The sequence below is a fragment of the Primulina tabacum genome, chromosome 9 (genome assembly GCF_025594145.1).
Source record: "Primulina tabacum isolate GXHZ01 chromosome 9, ASM2559414v2, whole genome shotgun sequence".
Classification (NCBI taxonomy): domain Eukaryota; kingdom Viridiplantae; phylum Streptophyta; class Magnoliopsida; order Lamiales; family Gesneriaceae; genus Primulina; species Primulina tabacum.
This window is the reverse complement of record NC_134558.1, coordinates 35,140,632-35,154,289: the sequence shown is the minus strand read 5'-3', so window position 1 is coordinate 35,154,289 and position 13,658 is coordinate 35,140,632. Positions and strand designations below refer to the sequence as shown.

The 13,658-nt window shown below is 33.6% G+C and overlaps 2 protein-coding genes and 2 pseudogenes across 2 annotated transcripts; 2 read left to right on the top strand and 2 right to left on the bottom strand.

The window, feature by feature from the left end:
* Positions 1 to 29: 29 nt before the first annotated feature.
* Positions 30 to 673, top strand: LOC142504449 (disease resistance response protein 206-like; annotated as a pseudogene).
* Positions 674 to 1,722: 1,049 nt separating this feature from the next.
* Positions 1,723 to 2,480, top strand: LOC142556625 (dirigent protein-like; annotated as a pseudogene).
* A 1,557-nt stretch (positions 2,481 to 4,037) lies between these two features.
* LOC142555533 (GTP-binding nuclear protein Ran-3) lies at positions 4,038 to 6,806 on the bottom strand. Its single transcript, XM_075666445.1, has 8 exons — positions 6,573 to 6,806; positions 6,405 to 6,474; positions 5,803 to 5,859; positions 5,592 to 5,709; positions 5,012 to 5,101; positions 4,736 to 4,915; positions 4,544 to 4,621; positions 4,038 to 4,380 (listed from the first exon to the last, which is right to left on the bottom strand). The coding sequence occupies exons 1-8, from the start codon at positions 6,573 to 6,575 to the stop codon at positions 4,311 to 4,313; spliced, it is 666 nt and encodes a 221-aa protein (XP_075522560.1). The 5' UTR covers positions 6,576 to 6,806; the 3' UTR covers positions 4,038 to 4,310.
* Positions 6,807 to 7,294: 488 nt separating this feature from the next.
* Positions 7,295 to 9,327, bottom strand: LOC142555532 (BIIDXI-like protein At5g11420). The gene is made up of 3 exons (XM_075666444.1): positions 9,148 to 9,327; positions 8,101 to 8,598; positions 7,295 to 8,008 (listed from the first exon to the last, which is right to left on the bottom strand). The coding sequence occupies exons 1-3, from the start codon at positions 9,221 to 9,223 to the stop codon at positions 7,473 to 7,475; spliced, it is 1,110 nt and encodes a 369-aa protein (XP_075522559.1). The 5' UTR covers positions 9,224 to 9,327; the 3' UTR covers positions 7,295 to 7,472.
* Between the last annotated feature and the right edge of the window lie 4,331 nt (positions 9,328 to 13,658).

Genomic DNA, 13,658 nt, shown 5'->3' with positions numbered 1-13,658 from the left:
TTGATAAAAACACATACACAAAGCAAGTAATGGCACCATTCCCCTACATACTGGTCTCCATCGCCCTCAGCCTCATAGCCGTTCGCTCAGCCACCCAAAACCCCTACCGACACCACGTGCACCGCCCATGCAAAAAACTGGTTGTATACTTTAATTTCACGACATCCGTTACAATGGCAACAATGCCCAAAACGCAACTTCGACCATTGTAGGGGAACCTGACGGCGCAAACAAGACTAGTCTGGCGGGAGTGGGACTAACCCATTTCGGAGACTTGATCGTGTTTGACGATCCTTTAACTTCTGACAACAGCCTCCGGTCTCCACCTGTTGGCCGAGCACAAGGGTTTTACTTGTATAACGATAGAAATCAACCAGCATCATGGCATGCATTCTCCATGGTTTTCAACTCCACAAAATGTAACGGCATTATCACCTTTGCTGGCTTGAATGTTATACTAACCAAAACCAGGCATATTCCTGTAATTGGTGGGACTGGAGACTTTTTCATGCACAGAGGGATAGCAAGTTTTACTACTGATGCTGTTGAAGATTAGGTGTACTTCAGGCTTCGTATCAAATTAAATCGATTCGAGTTTCCTAAAGTTAATGTAAAACTACACCACTGCCAAAATTTTCTCCCACTTGTCTGGATTGGAAAATTTGTAGCATGAACGAAGTCTTGTTTGTAAAATGAGGAAATCGGCATATTGGAGATTTTTATGTTGTAATTTGAAGTAGTGGAAAGATTGAAAAAGAAAACCATGGTACAAAATAGTTAAGATAAATTTTTAGAAATGAATATACAATGAAATTAGATTATAAAGGTTAGTTTTCTTTTTCTTTAATTAAATTGATAGTGATTTCGGTTTATAAATTATAAATTTTTAGAAATTCACATTAATATTATAATCTTACGTTTAAATCATGAACTATTTCATTGTATTTTAGTGCATGAATTTGCTCTGTCGAGGATCCAGTGAAAACGAACAAACTACATATATCCCAAGAACAGGTCCATGAATCTCATCTTCTCAGTCTCGACAGGAGGGAATCGATCGTCTGCTCTATATCTTTTCGTCGATGCAATTATTAATGTTCTATTTCTTTACTTAGCTCTACCTCATCACGAAGCAAGTTTCCGTCATACTTCGGATACATGTAGGCGTGCTTCTGGTTCACTGGTTAATTGATTTATTCTTCTGTTAAAATAGATTGAATGATGCAAAACAAGATAAAGAGAGTTCTTCAACATTTATATGCATGATTCTTGGATATCGCCGTACCGGCATATACATTTGAGCTGATCATTGTATTATTCGATATATAGTTAGGCTCGTACATGTTTTTATGTGATTTTTGTTATCGTCTTAATTCGGAGCTTCTGTTTTCATTCGCCAATCCGAAAATATTTCGACATTAGGTAGTAGGAATGGAAGATGACATATATGATACATAGATGGTTGTGATTCATCAGATTTTTTTATTTTTTTTTTTGATTAACTCTTTGCATGTTATAAAATCAGTTCTTAAAGCAGGTAAAAATTCCCAAAAATTTGCACCATCAAACACAGTTTAAACTACCTGAAATGGTTAAAGAATACAGATTCAGCTAATCCTTATAATGTGCATCCAACATTAGAAAACCATATATGTAACAAAGAGCAATTGAGTGGTGAAATTAATACTCTCCTACCATCTCCTTCTATTTAAAAGCCCCACGTTTCACCACCAAAACACCTACACAAAGCAAATAGAAACAACACTCACAAACCAATGGCACCATACTCTGTCATACTCATATGCATAACCCTCAGCCTCCTAGCTGGTAGCTCAGCCACCCAAGACCCCTATCGGTTCCATGTGCACCGCCCATGCAAAAAAATGGTTGTATACTATCACGAAATCCGTTACAATGGCAGCAATGCCCAAAACGCAACTGCAACCATTGTAGGCGAACCTGACGGGGCAAACAAGACTAGTCTTGCTGGACCAATCCGTTTTGGAGACTTGATTGCGTTCGACGATCCTCTGACGGATGACAACAACCTCCGGTCTCCACCAGTTGGCCGAGCACAAGGGTTTTACGTGTATAGCAATACAAAACAACCAGCATCATGCATTGCATTCTCCATGGTTTTTAACTACACAAAATATAAGGGATTCTTACCTTTGCTGGATTGAATATGATACTAACCCCAACCAGGCACATTTCGGTAATTGGAGGGACTGACGACTTTTTCATGCACAGAGGAATAGCAAGTTTTACTACTGATGCTGTTGAAGCAGAGGTGTATTTCAGGCTTCGTATCGAAATAAAGCTGTACGAGTGATGGAAGCTCTTGAATCCATAGGCCATGTATGGCCCCCTGGATGGGATTATGATGCATACATATACATGTACACGTCCATTATTGCATAAAACCTAGTACTCTGTACAAGGAATTAAATATAAGCTTCAAGCTTCGATTTTTATGTCAAGTAATGAGCATATATATGGACTGTCTATTTGTAAAATCATTAATATAAATGAATAAATTACGTGTGCAACCGCATAGATGTAAAGCTTAAAAGGGCCCGCAGAACAAAAATTGAAAGCTAGCTATCTCCGTGATAAACAAAAGTTCCCAATAATCAACTCCGGTCGAGGCTTTATAAGATCTTGGACAGTGGGACAGGCCAGGTGCAAACCAGTTTTACTCCATTTTCACATTAAAAATTTCACATTTTATTTATAATTTTTCTGTAAGTTTTATCCCCAGACGTAATTTTCCCTGACTAAGCTGGTATATGTGCTCTGCACCAGAATTTTCTTGAAAAGGAGAATTTTAAAAATAAGCAGAGAGAATCAAGGACAGTGAGACATGGCCATAGACATCATCCAGTTTCAAGATTTGACAGAGATTGGGAGATGGCTATTTGATTTGCCTGGTGATATTAGACTTGCCTAAAATATTGGTATGGGAAAATTACTATTTAATTCATTATCTTTAATATTACAAATATTAAAATCTATAATTTTGCTACCAATTAGGCATTTTTTAAAAATAATTAAATATATAATAATAAAAATTTTATATACGTACATTAAATTTTTTTAGCTATATCAATATAAATATATGTTCAAATTTGAAACTACTAAATCAGTATTTAAATAAATTTATGTCATGAAGCACCTTGATTTCAAGGTGATGAAATCAATATAATTAATTCAATTATATAATTTAGTTCCGAATCATTATTTTTTTAAATTTTAGATTATATTACGTCTTACACCAATTTTAAGGAAAATATATCATAAATATGTAAAAAGTATTTAGAAATTGGTATAAATGAATAATAATTTAAGATAAAAATGACTATATTTATTGTTTTGCTTATTAAAAAATATAACAACAATTTTAATATTTTAAATTTCGGTGTATAAAATGTATTATATGTTTTTACGATAAATTATCAGGGTCTTCAACATGGGTTAGCTGGAAAAGAAAAAGTGTTTTATTGCAAATTAATGTCATTAAAATTGATTGAAGACATATAACACCTATGCATCAATTCGATTGTTTAAATTTCAACGCACGCCAGTACACAGAACAATGCCAAATCACGCTTAGATGGATACTTTGAAATATCGATGATATCATCCAAAAATTGGACATCACGGATTATGCAAAACTTTCCCAAAAAGGAACATTTTGTCTAATGGTGCTTACTGAGCCAGCAAAAGAATAGTGAGTGACACGTCGTCGCCTATGCAGAATTACACAAGCGGCACATACCCGTATAGGTGGCACATGATGACGAGCTAAGTTAAACTCCGTGGGTAAACGAATAGAAAAATAGCTCGCCAAATGAAAATTTTACTGATTGAAACAGATACTAATTAAATATCTGTCAAAGAACATATTGATAAAAGAAAATGGTTAACAAAAGATTTTAATTTGGTGGCAAAATCATTTTTTTTTAATTTCAAATTTAAAATTGTATCAATTCAACCATCAAAATAATAAAGCCAAAGTAAGTGTTTACCCTTAAGACTCAAGTCTCGAAAAAAGTGGATAAAGTTGAGGCATTTAATAACAGAGATGCTTCGGCATTTTTGGTGTGATATATGACAATATTTGTGACAAGACACAGTTCATAAATGGCTAAAACGACACCTTGACATTCCGAAGAATAAAAACTTGGATAAAACCAAAACAAATCACAACACAGTCCCCATCAACCTACACATATTCCAAAACCAAGTCTTAAATCCATAAAAGGTCGCAAGATCTCAACTCCAGTTTGTTTCCATCACACTTCCCTCCTCTAGTCAAATGACTCATCATCGTCATCTGGCAACGGCTGACTAGCAGCTTGAGCAAGCTCAGCTTCATGTCTGCAAAAACAAAACAAAAAATTTACAAATCAAAATACATCTTCATGAAAGAGTTTAAATTCACAATTCAGATCATTTAGTCATGCCACTGGATTAGGTTTTATGTGGATGTGTATGGAACTTTAGCCATGTATGGCCGGGTGTGAGAAAGAGAGATACTTACAGTTGCTGTGCAGCGATATCAATGTGAACTTCTGGCGGAGCAAGAGCAGGTGACTCGACAAAATGCAAACTAACATCGCTGCAAACAGAAACAAAGCAAACAATCCAATTCTTTAAAATAAATACAAATATTAAATTAGATGATAAAGCGAAATGCATGGTTTCTCGAAAATATTAATGTGTACACACCCACCCTGCAAGTTTTCTGGCGAGATACAGGAAGGGCTTCTCAAAATTATAATTACTCTTGGCTGATATTTCATAATACTGTAGATTCTTTTTCCTGTGGAAGGTAACCTGCTTTGCCTTGACCTGTCTGTTCTTAACATCAACCTTGTTTCCGCAAAGCACTATTGGAATATTCTCACAAACCCTGAATATGGATAGCAGAAAATGTAATATGTTATTATGCCATCAGAAATTTTAAATCCAAACATCACACACAACTTAAATAAAGAATACAACATACCGACAAAGATCACGGTGCCATGTTGGGACATTTTTGTATGTAAGTCGAGCTGTTACATCAAACATAATGATGGCACACTGTCCATGGATGCTACAACAGTCCAACAGCACAATATAAGCATCATTTTCGGATATTAAAACAGTAAGCCAAAGACAAGACAAACAGCGATAGCGTACTCAAGGAAGTCTAAAGTATATCCACATCCAACCAAGTTGAGTTAACGAAATGGACCTTTGTTTTTTCTCATCAACCAAAGTTACTCACAATACACCATCATTTGAAACCCATAAAGAATCATTTATATTTATATTGATAATATCATAAATCTCTACACATATATGGGAAGAATACATAAGACAACCTATCACGAAGAAGCACACGATTCAAGAAGGTGTCAGCCATGAATTCTATCAAGACACTAATTTCGCCTTTAATCAAAATCATCTCTAGAGTCGTCAATTAAATATTTCTAACACAATCATTCCTTCCCAAAATTTATCCAAATACTGAGCAGCAAAATCACAAGAATCATAGCAACTACAGTGACAGTTCATAAGATCAAAAAACAAAATTCACTTACTAGTATCCATCCCTCAGGCCACCAAATTTCTCCTGTCCGGCTGTGTCCCAGCAGTAAAATCTGATTTTCCCGCAGTTAGTATGGAAATCTAGTGGATGAACTTCCACACCAATGGTAGCTGCACAAAAACAGAGGCTCTTTAGAAAACAATCATACAGAAAAGAGTATTCTGAAACGGGTGCGAAAGAGAATACATCCAAATGAAACTTACGCTCATATTTCTTCTCGAATTCTCCAGTCAAATGCCTCTTCACGAAGGTGGTTTTCCCTACACCAGTAAAAGAAATTTATAAAACCAAAATGGCCAAGTTGCAGAAAGAATCCTTAATCATGTGCTCTTTTTTCTAGAGCAATTTCCTTTACTCCAAACTCAGAAACAATCATAAGACAGTAAACTCGAGGTTATAAGATTGATAGTAGACAAGAAATTACAAGAATTTTAACATAGCTCTATCAAAATTACTAAACTAAGGCGTGTAGAACTGCATAAATGATAGAACAGACAATTGAGTACGAAATTAACCATAAAGCAAAATGCAATTGTCATCACAAACCCTACCACCCCCTAATTATTAAATCAATTATTTTGTCCAAGGCTTGAGCCAGTCTAACATTTTAATCAAAAAGTAAAAGTGGAAAAAACTAAACCTAAATCCGAACTAAATACTACCGATACACCTTCGAACATATAACATGAGTTGCCGAAATCATCATAAATCTTTTATCGATGAAATAAACATAGCAATAATCACATAGTCGGCTAAATAAACACGCAAAAACAAGAATCAACATTTGAATAAACCTAAAAATTACCAGTGCCACCATCGCCGACAATTACGAGCTTGAAGCTCGGGTAATCAACAGTTTGTTGGTTCGGTAAAGCCTGAACAATACCAAAACGGGAAAAAAAAAAAGAAGATAAGAAGAATCAAATTAAAACAAATACAAATCTGCTGCACGGATCTAAGAATGAACATTTACCATGTGGTTTTGCTGCGGTTTTGAACAAAAGATGATACTCGAGAGAGAAGGTAAGCGTAAAATCTGCGAATGGTGCGTTTGTAAGCGCGCGTATATATATGGATTCGGAAGCCCTAATGCGGAGTAGATTTTTGAATTTGTGCTAAACCGAGTAGCTTTAAGCTGACGCGATGATCTGAGCCGTTGGATCACAAATTGTAGCGGTGTCACATGCTTGTCGCGTGTTCGGGGTGGGGTGACACGTCTTTCTTGAAGTGGGCTTAATACTTGGGCCACATAGCCCCATTAAAGAAACAAGTTACGGGCCAATAAACAACTCTAACAAAGCCCATAAACAAAACTGTGGTGACCTAAATCAATAATTGTTTCTACTTATGAAAGTAATCATGAAATTTTAAAATTTTACATATTGTTTTTTTCTTAAAAGAGGTTGACATACGACAATACTGCTCTAATTTTGAAATAAGGATAAATAAGTGTCCTTGAAAGAATATTGAATTATTAAATTTGCTCATGATTAATTGATATCAACCTTGAATTGATACGTGCAGTCTGCCTTTGATTTTTACTTTCTTTTTCTTTTGTTTTTGTTTTTTTCATGTAAACGAGATAAGCTTGTGATTCATCCCAAAGTTCATCTAAACGTAACAGAAGTATGCAAACATAAAATTCGAAGAAATTTACGTTGAGTTGGAATTTGAAATGTGGAAAGTAAACAATAGTGTAAAAAAGTACATCCAAATTTATTTAACTTAAATAGTAGCATGTTACATATGATATTTCAAAGCACACTCTTCATACATAGTATAGAAGTAGGAAGCAAAATAACAAAAACTCTTTGCACTTCCCCTCACACGATGTTTAGTATGGTACTTTAACCAAATTTCACTCAAAACTAGCTTAGAATCGCCTCAGATTGGGAACGCTAGCCAACTTCACATCATCCACAACAGGGCCACAAAGGGAAGCATAGTCGGTGCTCCTCGTGTGATAGTACGTGCTGAAAAACATGACTCGAGTCTGAGTAGCTCTAGCCACGAATCTTAGAACAGCCCTCTTGTACCCGCCTCTTCCCTTGGACTCGTATGGGACTTTTAGTGTCTCCCTGCCCGCAAAGGCCTCCACTATCATGGATCCCTCGCAGGAATTGCTGGCGTCCCCGACCGCGAATGTGAGCTCGTATGTTTGGCCAACGACGGTTCGGACGTCTTGCCCTATGGCACTTTCTCTTCCCCCGATCAGCTCGATGGCTCGTTTGCCGTGTGGGACGGAGAAGTGAGCCGAGTCTATGTATTTGACAGCTTTCAGGGAATCGACTTTCCAAGCTGGAAGAGCAGAGTGATCATCTTCAGTGATTGGAGGTATAAGGACTCCACTACTTATGTTGGGAAACATGTACGCACCTTCTTCAAAATCTCCGTTTCTTATTAGATTGTCTGCAAGAACGAGTACAAAAGGTCAGCAAATTCTGTATGGTGCTGAGATATGAAATGTGCAGTAGCTGAACCAGACTACAAACTAAGTATACCTTTGGTAGCTTGAGGAGTCTTCAAAAGCCGGATAGCAATCGAATCAATCAAAGGCCCGCAAGCCGGATCCTCTTCTCTCCCGGGATTATGAAGTAGTATCTCAGTCACATCGAACACTGCGCGAAATGCAAACGCGTACAAGTCCCAACCGTTGCTACTATACAAAGTTTGGATTGGTATGACTTCAGAGTCTGGTGCCACCGACACGTTTAGTCTCTCGTCTTGAGCACAAGTCCGAGCAGCACTAAGCGTTATCGCATAAGATGCTCCTTTGGTAACATTTATGAGTTGCTTGATCGACGCCTCGTTGCCTAGCCGTACGGCTGCATACCCCTCAGGAACGACTAGCAGCATGTCGCCTTGTTTTTGCCCGGCTTTTACGTACTCGACGAAGCCCGAAATGTGCCATTTCGGGATGGCGTGGGGTTTCAGTACCACTGTTCCTTTGAGGTCTGAGGGGTTGGGAGGCTGCTCAAAGTTGCCATTTTGTAGTGATCCTGCATTTTGTGCATGTTGACATAGGTTCAAATTACAATATAACAAGATTTAAATTTATTTGATCATTATAATTAATACATTTGCCAGCAGAAAATGGATAGGACCATCTACATATGTGTGCTGGTGGTAGACCCACAGATGTGGAGGCCATTTAATGCACTTTAAAGTGGTAGAATCAGCGTCTAAAGAATTTAGAAAAATAACATTAAAATAAATTAGACGACTCCTTCAACAAAATTTACACACAGTATCCTTGCTCAAAAACAAATTAACAAGAGAGTATATTGCCTTTTCAGCGCACAGTAAGGAACATTTGTCTTGTCTTTTAATTAAAACTCAAACTGATCAGGATTGAAAATGTTTTCTCATCAATGCATATCTCAAACCATCATGCCAACAGTTACAAACTCATTATGACGATTTAAATTTTAAATTTGTATCAGAATCTAGGCATTAATACACTACTCTACGCCCAAAATTACATTCTGAAAAGATGCAAGCAAGAGGAGCGCCATTGGAAGGCAGTCGAACATGCTTGGGGAGCTTACCGTCGGTGAAGGCATCGGCAATTCTGCAAGTGAACAAACAAAACAACACCAAAAAGACAGTGAAAATGAGCCTCATTCCCTGAATTTGAAGTGAGAATTGATAGAAGAATTTATGGCTTTATTCCTTGTAGTTCAAAATGGGATTTGAGTGAAGGGGCTACTTATACATGCCAATGGGAGTAAAAAAAAATTGGGCAGAAAAAATTACGGCCCTTGAATATATCCCTGCAGGCACTGCCTGCAAGGGTAGGATGGAATAATCCGTAAATGACCTTGGTTTTGGTGTTTAATAATTAGTAGTGTAAATTTATGATCGGACGGTTCTTGATTGATCATAAATAATGCAAGCTTCACATGGGATCATTTAATGCCCACATTCCCCTCCCCTCCCCTCCCATTTGTGTCTTGTTTTGTTTTTAGAATGTTTATCTATAACTTATAAATTATTTATTTATATATGATATTTGAAGGGATGACTATCTTACTCATGATTAATATTTTTTCTAATTAGTTTGGTTTATATTCAAATAGTATAATATTGTAGTTGTAAAAAATTTATGAAGAGTTATACTAACGTTTGAATGGATTATATTTATATGAGGAGCATATCATAATTTTAAAATTTAAGAGATTAAAGCACAGTTGAAATGTTGAAATAAAAAAAAAACAAAATTATAACATGTACATCATATAAAGGTAATTTTGGAAGAAAAAAGACAGTGTTAATTTTTGTATATTATATTGTTTGGTTGGTGTGATATTATAAGTAAATAATAATATAATATATAGTACGAGTGATTATAAAATGAAAGGTAATGATAATTAAGATATTGTGATAAATTATATGATGTTTGATGTGATTTTAAATTTTTTGATTATTTTTTAAATTATATTATGATTACTTAAATGCGCTCATCATATATTATTTAGTAATATATTCTTAACAAAGTTGAATAAATAAATAAAATTTTTAGAATTAATTTATTTAAAATAGTTATAAATAAAATTAAAATATTGTATTAATTATTAAATTTTCACTTATTTCAATTTCTAAAAACAACTAAAAAAATCAATTAGTATTATAGAAATTAATTAAAATTTAATAATAACAAAAATATGCACTTATTGTGATAATTAAAATAGTAATACAAATTTGAAAATTAAATAACGATTAGTAAAAATATAATATCACGATTAAAAATAATAATATAATAATAATAATTAAAATATGATTAATGATAATTAAATTAGTTATAATATTAATCAAATTATAAATAATATTTAAATATTACTAAATTTGTTGAATTTACAATTATTTTAAACGGTAAGATACTAAATGAAAATATAAATTAATCAAACATCATATATTCTCCTATCATACAATCATCAACAAGATTATAATAATGCCTACAGTGCGAGTCGGGTGTGGGCTGAATAAGCCTATCACAATCTTTAATCATGAACACCAAACACATGATAAGTAAATGATTAAAAATCAATAATCTCTAGTATATACATCAAACAATGCATATATATTTATGTTCTAAATGAAATCTAAATCATTTTATTATCTATATAAATAAATGTATCCATCATCTTATCTTTCGAATCAAATGATCGTTCATCTTGTTACTTAGTGATTATATTTAGATTTACATGTTACGCTACTGATTTTCGGTTATAATTATTCGAATTTTTTGTAAAAAAAAATTAGACCATGAAACATCTTCCATGTACAAAATGATCAAAGGCACGTGCTGTTTGATTCTCCTTTGAATTTAGTCAATGATATACCCATGAATCACTCTTCATGGACGATGTTGAAATCAGGATAAAATGAGATTTCATATTTGAAAAAAAAATGCATACCCTTTTAATATAAAATAAAAAATAATTAAAATACTGTTTTAGTCGATTTTAATGTAGTTCGTCGGGAGCAAGACTACATGTACAACGAATAATTATACATCATTTTGTATACCACAAAAAATTCAATACAAAAATATTATTTATCAAATCTCAAGATCATTAAATAAAAAATATCGTGAAATAATATCAAAATTTTAATATATAACTTATGTAAATATCATTATATAATATTTAGTATTATTACACTGTCGGTACCAAATTTTGTGACCAAGTAAATTAATGGATTACGAAATGCCAAGATACGCAATCAGTGCTTGCACATGTATTATCACACTATCGAGGGACAAAGGGGCAACCCCGTAGAAATTACATGGATCAATCATGGAAATCAACATGCGACACATTGTCTATTTTCAAGAAATTAGTATCGTAATTAAATTTTAAACACGTAAACGTTCATTATTTATTTTTTTTAAAAAAATTATATTATTTATTTTTATCAATAGAAAGAAAATGAACAAAATCAACTTTTTAAAACATTTTTTGCTTCATGAGATGGATGACAAGTAATTTATGAAATGTAAATGATAAATCATTATGTATATATACATATATAGTAAAGATAATGATTCATAATTTTAATAATTTGTCGAACGTGAATCAAACGTTGAATGAAACAAATATGTATAATCAATTAATATCCCATCTTTCACATCAGATGATGTCTAAGTGTTTTATTGATGGTCTAACATCATTTTCAGTAGGCAGCCAAACATGGCGCAAGAGCTGGAGACCTCGTTAACCGAAATGGGCCCACTACATGGACCAGATGTGTAGGTTCTATTACACCTAATAAGAACTTTGGATCATTAATTGTTCTTGGGCCTGAATTCACGTGGGCCATGTAATTAATGATATGGATATGAAAGAATATCAGCAAATTTTTTTTATACCGAAATTAGATAAAATTATAAAAAAAACATGAAAAAATAAATACACATTACGCAGTTTTTTTTTTTTTTTTATAAACTAGATATGTAATATTATGAATCAAACGTTTGTCGTTTTATCAAAATTAAAACCGAATCTTATGAAGTTGTATAGAACATATACATCCATATTCCATATATCCAGAATAGCACCTGAAAAATTATTGATAGTGAGGAGAATTTTTTTTGACAAAATGCGAATCTACTCAGGCATAGAAATTAAACATGAATAGCATGTAAAATTATAACTGCATGTTCTGCTGCTGTGACATTATCCTATATTTATGAGACATTCAAGAAACAAAATGCAAGTTGATGTATCAACAGAGGAAACACTTGTTAAATCATAGTATCATGCAATCACATGGGATGTCCACAAATAGAATACTACCAATGATGATAAGAGTCGAATACAAAAAATTGGTTAAAGTTAAGAACAATTATGCTATCAAATATTGAACAAAAACAGACTTACTGAATTGTAAATAACACAAATTTGTTTTTGGATATTCGAAAATTTGAATTACTCATATGTCACCCATTTTTCCTCGTAGAAGGATTTCACTAAAAGACTTTGATAATTACAACACTTTGAAATAACTCACTTCAGCAAGACTTACGACAATGTCTAATTGAAATTCTTAGTATATCGGATTCTTAAACAATTTGAATATTAAGACTTCTGCCTCGCAATTATAATGATTTCTCGAAATAAATTCTAAGAACGAATTGATCCTTAATGATCATATTACGAAGTGTCAGCGTGTGCTTTCAAAAATTTTGTTGAACTCGAAGAACTTTCTTAGACAAATTACAAATAGAATTGTTGAAGCCAAGAGAGATCTTAAGCATGCCGACTGATTTATTTATAGGTATCCCATATAATGATCTTCTTTTCGAATTTTGAAATCCGTTACAAATACATATCCCATTGTACCATGTCATCGTCATTTCCGAAAAATAGTACATTCGGGTATTTCGCATGTACTCTGATATTCAACAGATTTAAAAAAAACTGCTATGCGAGATCTTATTCAATCATCAGCTGGGCTCTGCTATTCAGAAATGATTAGCAGATGTTCGTGTAATGTCCGTTGTTTAGACTAACTGATCTGCTGAGGTATACTGTTCTATTACTTGTTCTTTGATCGACTCAGCTTCCTTCAACGACCCTTTATTTCAGCTCGACTTCTATCAGTGATCCTTTGTCGTCGAATAATTCACTGACATTTTCATTAGGCAATAATATGACTGATTAACGGTCTTGCTCTGGAAACATATCTACACAATCAGGCTTTGTTTTCAATTTAGTTCGGCTAGGTTCTGTAGTTATCAATTGAATCAGTAGTCTTATTAAATCATCAAAACATAATTGTTCTAACAAATTCATTATAATTATTTGTATTCGTTCATATTACTAATTATTAGTTATTTTTATTCATGAAATATTAATAGGAGACTTACTTCATTCATTATACTCATGAATATCCATCCAAAATAGTTATTGTGCGAAACTTATGTGGCGTTCTTAAAATAACAAAGGAATGAATGAATCGATAACAAAAATAACAAGTTTAGTCAAACATAATAGTAAAATTAGATTGGGTTGTTTCAAATTAATCAAAAATCATTTTAATTCCATCCGTTTGAATC